We start from the raw sequence: 16,567 nt of genomic DNA, 5'->3' as shown, positions 1-16,567 counted from the left end.
TTTTACTTCTTCTTTTCCACAATACACATGTCTCTTGTTTCTTTTTCTTGCCTAATTGCCCTGGCTAGAACCTCAAATACACTGTTGAATAGAAGTGCTCAGAGTGGGTTTATTTTTTTCCCCAACTTAGGCGGAAGCATTGTCTGTCACTATTAAAGAGGATGTTACAGGATTTTTGTAGATGCTCTTTATCAGGTAGAGGAAGTTTTCTTCCACTCTCAGTTCGTTGAGTATTCTCATGAAATATGTTGGATTTTGTCAAATGCTTTTTTTCTACAGCTATTAAATGATCACATGGGTTTTCTGTTGTTGTTTTACTGATATAGTATATTACACTGATTTTTGGATGTTAAACCAACCTTGTATTCTGGGAGTAAAATCCTGCTTGGTAACGGTATACAATTCTTATTATATATTGTTGGCCTTGGTTTGCTACTATTTTGATATGGAATTTTATGTTCCTATTTTTAAGAGCTATGATCTGTAGTTTTTCTTGTGGTATCTTTGTCTAGTTTTGACATTTGGGTCATAATTGGCCTTACAGAATGAATTAGGAAATATTCCCTCTTCTAATTTTTTTTTTTAAAGATTTTATTTATTTATTTGACAGAGAGAGAGATCACAAGTAGGTAGAGAGTCAAGCAGAGCAGAGAGCCTGATGTGGGGCTCGATCCCAGGACACTGAGATCATGACCCGAGCCAAAGGCAGTGGCTTAATCCACTGAGCCACCCAGGCGCCCCTCCCTCTTCTAATTTTTGAATGAGTTTGTGAAAAATTGATTTTAACTCTTCTTTAAATGTTTGATAGAGTTTAGTAGTGAAGCCTGGGCCTGGTTCCCTCCCCCACACCCCCCACACCTTGGTACTTTTGTGATTATTAAATTCAATCTCTGTAGTAGTTGTTGTTCTATTTGGACTATTTCTTCTAATTATCAGTTATCAGGTAGTTTGTGCTTTTCAGGAATTGTCCATTTCATGTAGGTTATCTAATTAACTGATATATAACTGTTCGTGGTATTCCTGTATTAATCTGTTTCATTTCTGTAAGTCAGCAGTAATGTCCCCTATTAGACTTTTTATTGAAGTAACTTTAGTCTTTTCTCCTTTTTAATTGGTCTAGTTAAACACTTCTCCAATTTGTTGTTCTTTTCAAAGAACCAGCTTTGGGTTTTACTGACTCTTTATTGATTTTTTATTCTTTATTTAGTTTTATTAATTTCCTCTCTAATCTTTATCATTTCCTTTGTGTTTCATTTGCTCTTTTTCTTACCATGTTTAATGTAGGTCAGATTATTGATTTGAGATCTTTTTTCTTTCTTAACATATACATTTATAGCTATAAACTCTGTTCTAAGCACTTAGTTGTATCCCATAAATTTTGGCATGTTGTATTTTCATTTTTATTCATCTCAAAAGTAATTTCTGATTTCCTTATTAATTTCTTCTTTCTTTTTATTATTTTTTCTTCTTTGACTTATTGGTTATTGAGTATATGTGCTGCCAAGGTGACTTATTAGCTATTTGGAGTGTATTGCTTAATCGTCACATATTTGAGAGTTTCCCAAACATTTTCCTATTGTTGATTTTTAATTTCATTCCACTGTGATCAGAAAATACCATGTGAATTACTTCAATCCTTTCAAATATATTGGTTTGTTTTATGGCCTAGTGGATAGTATGTTCTAGAGACTAATCCAATGTGCACTTGAGAAGAACGCATATTCTACTATTGATGGAGGTTTTCTATATAGGCAAAGCCTGGAGATTATGCAGGTTTGGTTCCAGACCATCGCAATAAAGCAAATGTCGCAATAAAATGAATCAGATCAATGTTCTGGTGTCCCACTGCATATAAAAGTTATGTTTAAAATATACCATAGTCTACTAAGCGTTCAACAGCATTAGGCCTACAAAAAAATGTACATACTTCAATGAAAAGAGACTTTATTGCTAAAAAGGCTAATCATGGGACACCTGGGTGGTTCAGTTGGTTAAGCACCCAACTATTCATTTCGGCTCAGGTCATGATCTCAGGACCAAGCCCTACATCGCGTTCCACACTCAGTATAGAATCTGCTTGAGATTCTCTCTCTCCCTCTGGCCCTCCCCCTGCTCTCCCTCTGTCTCTCTAAATAATAAAAATAAAATCTTTAAAAAATGCTAACCATTACCTGAATTGTAATCTCTGATCACAGATCACCAAAGTATGACACAGAGACACCAAGTGAGTAAATGTTGGAATGCCCACAGACTTGCCTGACACAGCACTGGCACTGACCTTCAATTTGTAAAACAACACTGTATCTAATAAAATGAAGTATACATGTACGTTTGTCAGGTCTAGTTAATACAGAGTGTTCAAATCTTCTCTTGCTGATTTTCTGCCTAGTTACTCCACCAAACCTATTCTTTTTTCCACAGTACTTCTCACCTAACACATTATATGCTTTGCGCACTGCGTAGGTTGGCTCCCCCGCCATAATGTAACCACCATGGCAGCAGGGTTCTTTGTTTTCATACACAAATATATTCTACACGCTGGAATGGTGTTTAGCAGATGACTAGTTCTGAATAGTATTTGCTCCATGAACAAACAAAGTTCTTAAACAACTGGTTGGCACAAAGTAAGAGCTCAAGAAATTACCTCTGTCGCTACTATTACCAGTAACAGTGAGTTGTGCAAGTGTTTTCTGATGACCACACCAAGCCACTCTTCTAAATAAACAAAAGCAAATACTTCTGGATTAGCTGATGGTGGTTTGAAACAGAGATACAAAATGGTTTGCTGACTGTTTTGGGGGGTAAGGGGGAGTGAGCAACAAGGGAAAGAAAATAAACAAATATAAAAATACACAGTATGTGTACATGCTACATTAATATTACTAGTATTACTAGTATTCTCTATAATCCATTTGCAATCACTACCTCCTATGTATTTTAAACAACCCAGGAAATCCAGGGCAGGTGCACCTGAATGATACACAGGCAATCACAGGAAAGAAAAGTAGGAGAATGCAGAAGAACAATTCTGAGACCTCTTAGGACCATAAGGATGGATGAAATGGGTTAGAAAGAAGCAAAGGATACATATTTTCAGACCCAACTACACTCAGCGAAATCTGAAAAGTACAATTTAAGGACAAAGCTAAAGATAGAGGTTGTCAATTTTAACATGAGAAAAGAACATCCAGAGTGATTTAGTACATAGAGAATCTTCTGTAGACTTTTATTTTTAAACTTCCTTGCTCCTAGTCATCCCCTAAACTATAGCTATAAAACAAAACTTCAGATAAAAAAGAAAGTGACAAACTTGAAGGAGTAATAGACAAGATATAATTACAGTCACTGAGAAGCAGCAATTTCAGAGTCAAGAAATGAATGATCTGACTTCTGCTCACCACTGTGGTACATATGTGTGATATTTTGTCTAAAGGAAAATAAAGTCAAAATTTTTAACAGCACATACGAGGAAATTCGCTACCATTTTTTCCTTAATTATTTAACACAGAAATGTACATGGAGGGAAAAGCAAGTATGAAGTGAAAAGCAGAAAAGAGTTTTAGAAGGAATGGTTCAAGAAGCAAAAAATAGCAATGGAGGGTGCCTGGCTGGCTCAGTCAGTAGGGCACGCCACTCCTGATCCTGGGGTTGTGAGTTCCAGCCCCATGTCGTGGGTAGAGATTATCTTTAAAAAAAAAAAAAAAGTAATAGTTGGGTGCCTGGGTGGCTCAGTGGGTTAAGCCGCTGCCTTCGGCTCAGGTCATGACCTCAGTGTCCTGAGATCGAGTCCCACATCAGGCTCTCTGCTCAGCAGGGAGCCTGCTTCCTCCTCTCTCTCTCTGCCTGCCTCTCTGCCTACTTGTGATCTCTCTCTGTGTCAAATAAATAAATAAAATCTTAAAAAAAAAAATGTAATAGTCTTTCACTAAACTACTAGGCCAAGTTCTGATCCTATCTCTTTCCCTCATCTCCCTACCAAATTTCTTGAAAGAGTGTTTGAAACAGCTTCTACTTCTTTATGACAAAAATCACTTGTTGCTGGCATGGAAACTAGCTTAGGAGTGGCTTTATTTTGGGGCTGGATGGCCTGTATTGTGAGGCTATCCATCTTCTTTGCACCTAACTTCACAGCGGGGGAGGAAATTGAAAATCCCAATCTGAGCAGATAAGAGGACTGCCACAGAGACATGAACAGTAACCTTTCTAAAACATTGATATTATTCACAGTTTGCTTAAAAAAAAAAAAAAAAAAAAATGGACATTTTAGGGTTAAGGAGCTGTAGTGACACAGGAGCCACTTCAGTATTAGCCCGGTGTGGTAATTTTTCAAGGTCTGCAGTTAAGGTGAATTAAGTGAACCCCATTCTTTAGAACTATTGTAGGGAACGAAGGTTATGTGTGACTCCAATGGTGGTGGCTCACACCCAGGTTCCATGGTTTCTTCTTTCTAAGCTATAAAAAGAGCAAAAGTTTCATTCTAAAACTAGGCTGTCATTTTTGTAATAGACACATAAATAATAAATAACCAACGAAGCAATAAATTCCTTTGTCATAATTTATGGCAAAGTGCTCTGAACTGCTGGGCATGTGGATCTGCTGAGTTAAATGAGTCTGAGTAAACTCAGTCACAATCAAGTTGGGATTCAGTGAGGGGCAGGAACTACCTCACTGGGCTGGACAAGAATGCCTTGTTCAGGAGCTCAGGATTGTATTTGGTGGTCTGCCTTTTACATCCACAAATGTGCTGTCACCATGTTCCTGAAAATGTTTGATGGTGATGAAGATGCTCAAACAGTTTAAAAGGGCAAAACAGAGAGTTCTTCCTAAAATGGAAGCTATACCTTCCTGATACAAAGAGCCGGTTGGGCTGACATCAGCTCTCGGTCCTCAGTTTGGCTCAACCCCAAACAGGGCATTCTGTCCTCAACCTTTAATTTTGTAAACCTGCTTATTACCACTGTGATTTTTTTTTTTTTTTAAATCTCAAATCCATAATCATTGGAAATTCCAGTCTTAAAATATAAGCATGGACTGGAAGAAAAATGAGGACCAACAGCATGTTTGATAATAGGCTAAGGAACAATGTGAGAAGACTGAAGAGATACAGAAGGAGAAGTGAAGTCAAGGGTCAAGCTGGGACAAAATTTAAACACTCTAAATTAAACTCAATTAACTTTTTCTCCATGACCCTACTTTGTCTGCAAATTACTATTCTATAGAGCATTCTGACTTCTGATACTTTTGTAACAAGTGCTTCATACATTAACAATATACTTAAAATAATGTGTCAAAACCTATCTCTTAAGTTACAATGAAATTTAGACTTAGATTTTAAAGCCTTCATTTGAACATACACAAATAACTATGAGAGATAAACCGGAAAACATGGCAGGCTTGGGTTGCCTCAGCTGAACGGCACCAGAAGTTAGATGGATTATATTTTAGTAGGTCATTTGTTCTTAAAGGCAAAGGGAAATTCTTTTCCTAGGTCGTCGAGTCTGCCTCCTATACTGTAGCCTGAGCCCAGTCAGAGGAAGGTGGCATTTAGTGGTTTTCATCCATTTTTATTGTAGAACTTCTGACAAGACCCTTTACACAGACATAAGGGGCACGGCAAAGACGGTGGAGGAACAATGGACAGGAGGAGACTCCCTGGAAACAGATATAAACAAAGAGGCCACTGGGAAAGCAGAAGTGTAAACCTCAGCAGATACTATGTTGTTGAGATCTAGAACTATATAAATGCATACATAACCATTTCCTCTCAACACCATTTCAGAAAAACTCTATACATTTTATATAACCTGGAGCAGCTAAAAGGAAGTTTGTAGTACAAGGCAGGGGAAAAAAAACCCAAATAATTGTTCAGTGATAAACACAAGAGAAACTATACACAAAATACCAAATTGTTGGAGAAGAAATGAAACTTCCTATGGACACATGCTCTTTTGTTAATAAACTAATGATCTCATATACACAGCTTTTGCTTTGAACAATTCATTATGCAAAGGTGCAAAGAGTCTAGAATCTAAGTTAACAATTTTCCCTATCCTCTAAAGATCAGACAATTACAGCACAGCTGGTATGATAATTTCATTAATAACCTGTAGGATAGTACACTGGTGCTGCTACTGCCAAATTACAATTAGTTACAAATACTATTTCTTTAGTTTGCTAAACAGAGAATATATTAGTTTCTGCTTTATTGTAACTGCATTTTGCTCCATGAGTCAGAATGCAGAGCAAAATCTGGTCTTAAAACACTCTTACCTACGTGATTACTGATAGACTGTAAGGACCCAGTGCCTTGGTGGTTTGAGAGGCGTTAGCAGAAGAGTTAAGATGATACTCTATGAGGTATATTAATATTTATATAAATATAAATTCTTCTTCCAAAGCTCCAAGAAGCTATTTCACATCGAAAGAAATACTGTTAATCTCAGCTGGGAGAGGAAAAACATATAACAGATAACTAAGACCCAAGAGAAGGTCTCATGAAAATAGATCCTAACTCTGGGTTTTATAGCTTTACAAAAATAAATCTATTGTTACATTCCCTGATAGAGAATTTGACCAACTTCAGGGCTTGAAAATGAATGTCTCAAACTACCAGGAGTGGAGGAAGAAAATACATCCTGTACATCAATCAATTAAGTTCCATTTTATTGGCTTGTCAGGTATTCATCAGCAACTTTAAATCCAAGAATTACAGGAGCTCAAGGCACCTGGCATCTTTGGGTTCGTGGACTCCTTTGCCTATTCGTAGATGTCTCCAGGGCACAAAGACTGTCACTCCATTTGCTAATCCATTACAGTGCTCAGCTTCCTACCTGTCAACAAGGCTCCATTATTTCTTCCCTACTTATCTTGGAAGATCTCGATACAACCATATTTTATTTTCCCAGATGAGCAAACTTGGTGATGCAACATTTCTTTTTTAGTTCTTTAATCACTAGACTTGTTTTTATTGACCACAGAGGAAAAACCAAGCTAATTCTGAAATCACTTTTATGTTCCTCTCTGCCTTAATCACAAAAGGAGAATCTTCTTTAGCCATACAGATCTACTTTGAGATACAGATCTCAAAGCGACCCTCCTCAGTTGTCAACTGCAGTGTGCAAAGGGAAGTTTTAGGTCTTGAGGGAGAAAGGTTTAAGTTTCTTCAAAGAAACCATAATTTTTCCTAGACCTTATATAGTCCCTCTAAATCCATGAAATTGTGTCTGATTATTAATATTTATCTCTGATCATTATCCATGAATGTTAGAATTTAGCAAGATTTATGCAAAGATATGTATATCTATCGATCCATCCATCTATCTAAAATATACCAAAAGAGGGTCTGATTTGACATGAAACAGGCAACTGGCAGCCACTTTTGTAGGGTAAGTAAAAAAGTCTTCCATCAAATCCTGCACGCCAACAGAAACTCGGCCACTTTGAGTTCATCATCTCTCCATTCACTGTCCTTATAGGAGATGAAGAGAATGAAGTCTTTCACACCTGTATAGAAAACCAGAGGTACATTTCCCCACCAATCTTGAGACCTAAGTAAAATGAGAAGACAAGTTTCTCAATGAGAGCAGTGCTGCCATTTTGGGCAGGACAACCCTTTATCATGCTTGCATGTCCTGAGCAGGCTACCATGCTGAGAAGCCCAGTTCCTATCCCCCATATAACGCTGGTCTCACACTCTCCAAAACCCCCCCTCCCCCGAGCTACAGCGTTGCCGTTGGTATTGCTGATACCCACCCAAGTCATGCTGATAACTTTGAAAGCTTCCCTATCTCCACAGGGAAGAATCTGGTATTTTTCAAAATGAATATGCTAAATAATATTTTTCTAAACTTAACAAAACCACTTTTAATGTACTGCTGGAGGAGGATTATTTGCTTTTGGCTTCATTTTCATTTGGTTCAGACTGTCGGTAAAGAATGGAGTGTTCTGATTAGGCACATGAAACCGTTTCACAGTCCCAGAATCGAACCTGTTACAGATACAGCCAATAGAGGAACTAGGCTCAGCCAGCAGTTTCTGCTCAAGAAAAGCTCCACATCTCCAAGTTAGAATTCTGGAGAGCAGGAAGTCGAAGACCATGTGTAACACTTTCAAAACAGCCACACCTTTCAGGGCAAATGTGAAGGCCGAGATGGCAGAGAACAGAGGCTGAGAAGATTAGAGGGAAAGAAGGGAGCGAGAAGTGAGGCAGGAACCATACTAAGAATCCTGGAAAGCAAGCTTCAATTCCAACTGGTTACTACATCACTGCCTCAATCTAGATCCAATTACGTATCTAGAGGGAGCTGCAGAAGCACAGAAGAGCAGAGAGATGCCAGACTCTCAGCAGGAGGCATAGCACACATCTAACCTTTGCTGGTTTTAGTCGGTTCTGAGGACATGTTTCCAGTCTTCTTCTTTTTCCTTGGGACAGGTACGCATTTCCGGTCAAATGTAACAGGACTATATTGAGGGAGGCTGTTGAATTTTTTTTCAAATTCTTCATCCAGCTTTGTTGAGCTAGTAAGAGAAGGAGGATTGCATCGATCAGCACATGACATAAGTATTTAAACAGAAAATGATGTAAGATAGATTTTAAGATATTCCATTTTAAAACAGGGTCCCTGAGAATTAGGGCATTGTTGATAAATTCTGTGTAAGGACAAAAACATCTGTTCAGAAATGCCTGAGAAGAGTTATCAGCACAGCTTTCTCAGTCAATTCCCATGAAAGGTTATCTTATTGCCTTAGAAAAGCAAAAATGTAATTTAAAATATAAGAATATTTTTGAAATTCTCTCCTTTGGCATGGACATTTTTCATTAAGTTCAGTACAATACATATTCCATCTAGACAAGTTTCTCATTCTAAAGGTTCGTATATATGTATCTACATTGGCAAGCTTATTGGTAATAGGGTATAGATCGCTACTTCTCTTTTTAAGAAAATATTATTGACCAGTACTTGATTAAAACATATCCAACACACAAAGAAAACAAACAAAAATTCTGAATATCAGAAACATTCCTGAGAGTGGACCAGAATGATGATGAAGCACTCAACAAGGAAAGCCAGTTTTCAATGAACACATTGGCAGAGAGGCAGCTGCACTTTAATGCAAACCAGGATGACTTCAGAAATGGCACCAGCAAAGTTGGGAAATCCTTGGGCTGCTTCTGACTCTCTAAGGCCCGCACCCAACCATGGCAGCATGCCTGCTGGATCCTTGCTGAGACTTATTAACTAAGATGAAACCTAAACAGATGGGAGAAGCTACAGCAGAACGGCTGTGCGTCCTGGATGCAAAATGGAAGGCATTCTGGGAAGAGAGCAGCCTTGAGTTAACTTACAAGAAGCTAACCGCGCATGTGTTAGGCTGCTACACAGGGGCTGTATTTGAGTTGTGAGGCCTGAAACTGTTCTGTCTGGAGGACTATACAAGAGTTGGGCTGCAGAGACAAGATAGTCCAAAGACCATCAGAACGATCAATGGACAAAGGCCATTCGTTACTCAGTTCTATCAAAGCAGGGAAGATGGTAGGTGGGAGTGACACTCGGTCCTCAAACAAAATTCTTTTCATCCAGTTCAAAGACATTTATGCTAATGGAAAATCAGACAGTAATGGAAAATCGAATAGTAACCGGATACTATCAGAAAGGGATCTATAATTTTGTGAATTTCTCAGATAATCTGAAAAACTAGAAGAATATTAGAAAAATGCAAGCTAGGACTCATAAGATCCCTTGGGGCTTTCTTTCCTTTTCTTTTTTCACCTAGAATACTCACCTATGTTTTACTTGGGGAGGTCTATAAGTTAGAACTGCCAGTACTCAGTGAATTTTTCTTGGCTACAAACAGCACCTTTTCTGTGATAAAAGGGGTTAACATGCTCATTTAGGAATCTCAGAGAAGACTGATAAGAACTAGATTTTTCACTGTTCATCCACTATGTTGGTGTGTTCTAAACAAAGCAGACCCAGTTTAATTCTGACAGGCCTATATAAAGGGGAGGAAACAGCAAAGACCAGAGATTTACTGTTGATGAAAGCCTGCAGAAAAACCAAAGTCTCAGTTACATACATGTGCCTTCCTTAGAAATTAATAAAATAAAAACAACCCCCAAACCAATCTCTTTTCAGAGACAGATTTTCAAAAGTTTCAATTTCTTGTAACCAAAGAAGACTGGCAGAAACACCTCTCTCACAGGGTCAGCTACGTCTAATGGAGGCATCAGAAACCTTCCTGCTGGAGAGTCTTAAAGCTTGCTTTATTCCCCCAAGACTTCATAATATCTGCAGTGAGACCTGCTCCTCTCTGCGACTAGACCCACAGGGCACTGGTAGTTCTGGAAGGTAAAGAGCACCAGCCCTGAACTCAGTGGTCCCATTTTTAGGAAATTCTGCATTTGAAAATACCATTTGACAATAATAAATATAAGAATGTTCAAGTAACTGTTTAAACACAGTGTAGGCAAAACTAACAAACTATTTTGGACATTTAAAATATAAATATTAGAAAGGAAATGCATAATTATAAAAATACCACCTTAAAATAAATAATCCTGAGAATTTCACAACATGAGAAATAATTTCCACTCTCCTACTTTGTTAAGAGCCTTAGCATTAACCAGATTCTAAAGCACTGTAACTTCCGAGGAGGGAAAAATTATTCCACTAACAGAAACGCAAATATTTATGAATAAACCAAATACAATACTCCCAATGCATGGAATTTGCATAACTTTAAACACACTTATGAAAAAATATGGAAAATATAAAGATGTACTTATTTCTATTCAATGTATTCTTTTTCAAATGGGGCTAATAAGAAGTCTCGAAGGATTTTTAAAATAGTACCACTGAATATGCAGATGCTTTCCACACCAATATAAAGCACTGAATATCCTAACAAAATGGTTTATATTAAGAATCTGTGGAATAACATTAAAACTGAAATAATTCTTAATGATTTTATCTTGATGTATGTTATTTGCTTGAGACTGCATTTCAACACATAATTAGTTACTGAATAGTCTCTGTAGCAAGAGAAGAGTCAACTTCACATTTTTATCTTACAGCAATAAAACATGGTTTAAACAAAAAAGATTAGATAGAGGTAGAAACATAATTTTATTTACCTTACAATTTTGAGCTGTCATTTTATAAACACGGGTACATAACCTTTAGAAATATTAAATAAAATAAGTCCAGTAAGCAAAATGGACAAAATGTAAACATGCTTATAGAATATCCACTGTAAACCTCAGATGGAAAAAGTGTGTCCTGGCAAAATTAAAGGATTTACAATATTACACCATTAATACATGGTGGGCCTCAATTCAAACTCAGGCTTACATCCAAAATCGACACACTTCATACTAGACCTAAAATGAGAATGAGTATCAGTCACAGAACCACGGTACCAGGAGGAACATGGGATGCGCTAGATTTCTGTGCTCTTACTGGGCTCGAAGACCAGAAGTGCTGAATGAAAGCGCAAGAATAAGCAGTTAGTGATGTGTTTACACCTGGGGTCCAAGCAGTGTGCCGACTGTGCTCACAGCACTTACCCAAGGAGAGAATCTTCCTTTGGCTTTGTCTTCTTGAACTTCTTGCTCCCACTGGTCCCACTCTGGTTAAACGTCCAGCTTTCTTCATTCCAACACCCTTCATGGTCAGAAGAGTTTCCTTTTCCTGAGCTACGTTTCCCTAAGGAAATTTAAGGGAAAGAATTCAGTTTGTATATTGGGATGAGGTTGCCTCGCTGACCCCTCAGGTATCATTTGCATGATGCTATTGGTAACTGTTTCAATTTCAGAGTCCTCTAAGTGGTTCATGACAGAATACAACACGCAAAAAAGTGTCCAGTCTCTGAGATCAGCTGGGCTGTCATAACTCAACAGTGTGTGTACTGTGTGACTCCAGAGAGACTGCCACCAGTTTTTCCATTAGAGAATCAGACTAAGGTGCAGAAGCCCTTTGCTGGTAGGCATTATTAATTTTAATTTCCCCAAGACTTTATGGGAATGACATCCCTGGAGAACTCTGTACTCCCAAGGATCTTCATTGAGGCCTTGTTAGACCCATTACTCACAGATCTCTGAGCTAGAATTGAGCTTGGCAACAGGTAATTCCCTAGCCAGATGCTGTATTTTAAAACAGATGAATTTATTTAAAAAACACGCGGTGAAATAAAGGTATACACATGTAATGGTTTAGTGTTTTAAAGAGCCCTTCACTTCGATTTAAGTTTTGAGTGCCTAATGGAGAGGGTTAGGTAAGTTACTTGCTTTGGGAGCCTATAGGTCAACATTCTGACAAATACACTTGCTTGATTCAGGAAATTCTTTCCATTGGTTTTAAAAACCAGACTAAGAGCTCCAAACATGCACTGCTGATCCTTCAAAACAAAAAGCCAACCCATACCAGTTTAAAAAAAAAAAAAAGGCTTGAATTACTTTGAATACATATCCTAAGAACTACCCACAAAAAGAGTATAAAATCTCCACAATGGTGTAGGTAAAATGACAGATGTATGTGAACTACAAGCCGCAAAGAACTGTACAAACGTAAAATATCGTTTTGCTACCATACTGCTCTTCGTGGTGGTGCGTCTCAATGAGTCTGAAGGAGAAATCAGCTAGGTTTCCATAGTCTTTTCATTTTTGCAGAAGTCACTTACCTCTGTCAACATTAGCTCGCAGAGAGGTGAGCATGCCTTCAGACACCAGGGTTTTATAAAGAGCACCTTTGCAAGACCGCTCAGATTTCCGGGAGCCACAAGTCTCTATTTTTCTGTGACAGTCACTGTCCTCAGGCTTGGCCTGTCCCGACAGGCTGGGTGGTAACACCTCCTCCGTGGGGGTCAACGGTTCTGCTTTTACACCCTCTGGCACCTCACCAGAAATGTTCTTGCTGGCAGAAATACTAATAAAATCTGGAGGTCTTGACTCTTTGGTGGTGTCTGAGGATTTCTCCTTTGACATTTTCTTCTCTCTTGATTTCACTTTTTTCTTTGGTGGCTTGGCGTCCAAAATGCTTCCCTTGCCACTTGAGGACGTGCGGACCTTCTTGCGAGGGGTTGCTCCAAGTTTCTCAATGCCCCAGTCTCCCTTTGCAACAGCTTCAATGGTATAGATGACACTCTCGATGTCAGACTCTGAAGACTGCCTCTTTTTGCAGGTCTTCTTGGGTGTGGATTTATCATTTCCATGGCGATCCATTTTGCTTTTCTTCTTTTTCTTTTTTAGCTTCTCTGGTTTGTTTAATGCTGTGGGATCTTCAATGATCATAATTCCATGTGGATGGCACATGTGATCCTTTCTACTGGGAACGTCACTTATTATGATCTTGCTACTGGCAGAATAAGAAAAATCAGGGAAGTGACTACATTGTTGATCTTCCTCTAGTTCTTCCTTTTTAATTTCTTTGGGATCTTCCATTTTTATATCCATTATATCCTCCATCTGCAGCTCCTCAAAATTTCTTAGTTCCTTCGAATCTCTCATGTTTTCCTTAGCTGATTTTTCAAATTCTGCTTCCTTCTGTACCCTGGCTTCATCTGTTTTCTCCATTTTTATTTCTCTTTGTTCCTTTCCCTTCTCCAATTCTTTAATTCTTCCACCATCTGATTCTTTCGCCTTTATTAGCTTTGGGTCCTCCATTTTAACCCCCTCTGATGCCAGACACATCTAAACGGTTCAAACAAAAATGAGAGAATAGCAAAAAAATAGCCTTATTATGCTATATTTGAAATTAGATTGAACTTTTTAAGTCCATCCCTCTTAAAAAATAATCAAAACCAACTTTACAATGATCAGTCCACTTCTGCCAAACTAATTTAAATGACTCAAATTAATAAAAGGCTTTAGGCATTATGACATATTCATTAAACTCTAGACAAGCATATACCCAAATGCTCATTTTCCAGTTTTATCAAAGCTTTTTCTGTGAAAACACGATTTGGGAGAAGGAAGATGGGCTCCAGACTTGGATGGAAGACTGGAGGTTGAGTCTTAGTTTTGCTACTTGCTTAGTTTGTGGTCTAGAATGAGAATGAGATATTTCACCCTTACTCCTCTGTTGTCTTTGTTTAAAAAAAAAAAAAAAAAAAAGGATGGTAAGAATAGTTGTTTCAGAGGAGCCTATGAGGTCTGAAGAAGACAATATACTGATGGCAATTCTGACTAAACAATCCCCAGACTGTTCAGATGTTTGCTTTTCGTTTGCCTTGGGGAAATGAGAAAAACAGCAACATTTTTTTACCTACCCACTTGAAATAAAAAATGAAGAGATGACTCATTATAAGACTACAGAAAGTTTTGGTTAATGAAAAAGACATGACAGTCCTCAGATGCTGACAGATACAAACCTGAGGATTGCGAAAGTGCTTAGAACTAAATGGTGTTGTTGTTGGTTTTTTTTTTGAAGAGTCCTTGACTGGCCGACTTGACCTGCAACTTCTGACCAGAACTAATGTGAAATTGCTTAATGTCTTAATTCCTCACACGTAATGGGACTCTTTATATGCATTGCTATCAGAATCTTCACGCATTTGCATTATGCCCCGAGGGAATTAACTGCATAGTGTAAAATGCAGATACTATATCATTTTCCTAAAATCTGAAAAATTCTGAATACCAAAACACATCTGGCAGCAATTTGGTTATGTTTTTAAACTCCCCAAATTTTACACATAGGACCTTAAAGAAAACTCTTGCCATCTTCCTAATCCAACTCCTAGGTACCTCAAAACTTTAATCTAAAGCTATTTGCTGAAATGGGAAACTGTAGCTTACTGTAAAATTTATTTTCAATACCCAGGTTTTCATTCATAAACATTCCCTACAGGGCTCCCGAGTGCCCAACACCATGCAGGACCCTAAAAACACAAAGATCACCCTCAGGGCTCAGACTTCCTTTGCGGGGATATGGTTAAATACACTGAGAAGCTTGGAATGATGGTAAATATGGGACCTGTTATTGTTGCCTCCCTTGGGAAAATAGTAAACAAAACTGAAATAAGCCAGCATGCACAGTACCCTTGCTCTTTCTGCAGCAAAATCAAGATGAAAAGATGAGAGGTAGCACCATGGTTCATGCATGAACCTGGTAGCTGATGTGCCTTGACCTACACAACCAATTCTGCCGTCAAAGTAACATCCACCATCATTAGTCTGAAGGAACTGAAAGGCCAGCAGCAGAAGGTCCATCATGTCAAACACTACTAGTCTTTAACAATGGGTTAATTTATGTAACAACAACAACAAAAAAAAACCCAATAATAATAATTCAATTATCAGTAAGTTCCTCTCTCTGCCTTTGAGGACTCATCATGAGGCTGACGACGATGACTGGGCCAAGGGCAGCAAAAATATTTTTAGCCATCACTAATTTTACTTATTTTGTATTAGAAACTTAGAAGAAATAGAGTATTGGGATTTCTGAGCCCCCAAATCAAGCACATGAGTAAGAAATTGATACTTTTTTTTTTTTTTTTAAGATTTTATTTGTTTATTTGACAGACAGAGATCACAAGTAGACAGAGAGGCAGGCAGAGAGAGAGAAAGGTAAGCAGGCTCCCGGCTGAGCAGAGCCTGATGTGGGACTCGATCCCAGGACCCTGAGATCATGACCTGAGCCAAAGGCAGTGGCTTAACCCACTGAGCCACCCAGGCGCCCCAGAAATTGATACTTTTTAAGAAAAAAATCACCAGTTTATCAAATGGCAAATTATCAGAAATGTTAAATCTATAAAACTCATTTTTGAAACAGGTTAGACATTCAATTAAATGTCAGATCCTCTTTTACCTCATTTCCCCCCTTAGTACTTTCAATGCATCTCAAATCCTTCTGTGAGAATGATTGGTAAGTCTGAAAAGAAAGTGGGGAAGGGGAAAAGGAGGCAGATCATGCAAGTTTTTTTAAAAAAAAAAAATGAACCTGAGAAGAGCACCCAGCCCTTCCTATCATCCACAGGGAAGATCCAAAATACTGTGGATTCATGACAGACCTATCTTTTTTGGGAAATCACATGAACTTTTAGACCTCAGCAAATAACTATGAATACGGGGAACTTCCCTTTAGTAAACCTTACCAGACATAAGATCAAAGCAAAAATATTATTTTCATTATGAAACACTGGTACATTTAATTTTCCCTGCATGTTTTACTCTCAGCAGAGAAATTTGCTATTTTGCATCAATTTTGAAGTAATTTTTATTTTCCTTTCTCGATTATTCTAGACCTTCATGAATATCCCACATGTTGACAGAGATTTTTCTTTCTTTTTCTTTCTGGAAAGAAGACCTGAAAGGCAATGTGGATTTTATGGTTTTGCAGCCACTATCACTCTGGTGACCTTTAATAAGTCATTCCAAGAGCTGTGTCCCACACGGGCACTGGTTTTTATAGTGGTATGCCAACAGTTTGTATTTGCATAGGTTCATCTTAGCAAACCTAATAATACTTCGCAAACTCCATTCTCTGCTTCAATATATTTCAAAATGATTCTCCTCATCACCCATGATAGGATTCCACAGCTAGGAATAAAATGGAACAAATGCAGACAT

General features: G+C 38.1%; 1 protein-coding gene across 14 annotated transcripts in view; it reads right to left on the bottom strand.

The window, feature by feature from the left end:
- The window catches only part of BBX (BBX high mobility group box domain containing), a 278,723-nt gene that overhangs the window by 25,322 nt on the left and 236,834 nt on the right, over positions 1–16,567 (bottom strand). For all 14 annotated transcript variants that reach the window (XM_044251313.1, XM_044251314.1, XM_044251312.1 and 11 more), the window contains 3 exons: positions 12,679–13,687; positions 11,567–11,705; positions 8,369–8,517 (listed from right to left, as the gene is read on the bottom strand). In XM_044251313.1, the coding sequence (XP_044107248.1) occupies positions 8,369–8,517; positions 11,567–11,705; positions 12,679–13,687 (1,297 nt within the window). The remainder of the gene's footprint in view (positions 1–8,368; positions 8,518–11,566; positions 11,706–12,678; positions 13,688–16,567) is intronic.

Source organism: Neovison vison, chromosome 6 (genome assembly GCF_020171115.1).
Source record: "Neovison vison isolate M4711 chromosome 6, ASM_NN_V1, whole genome shotgun sequence".
NCBI classification, from domain to species: Eukaryota; Metazoa; Chordata; class Mammalia; order Carnivora; family Mustelidae; genus Neogale; species Neogale vison.
Note: the sequence above shows the minus strand (reverse complement) of the source record. Positions and strands in the feature narration are given on the sequence as shown.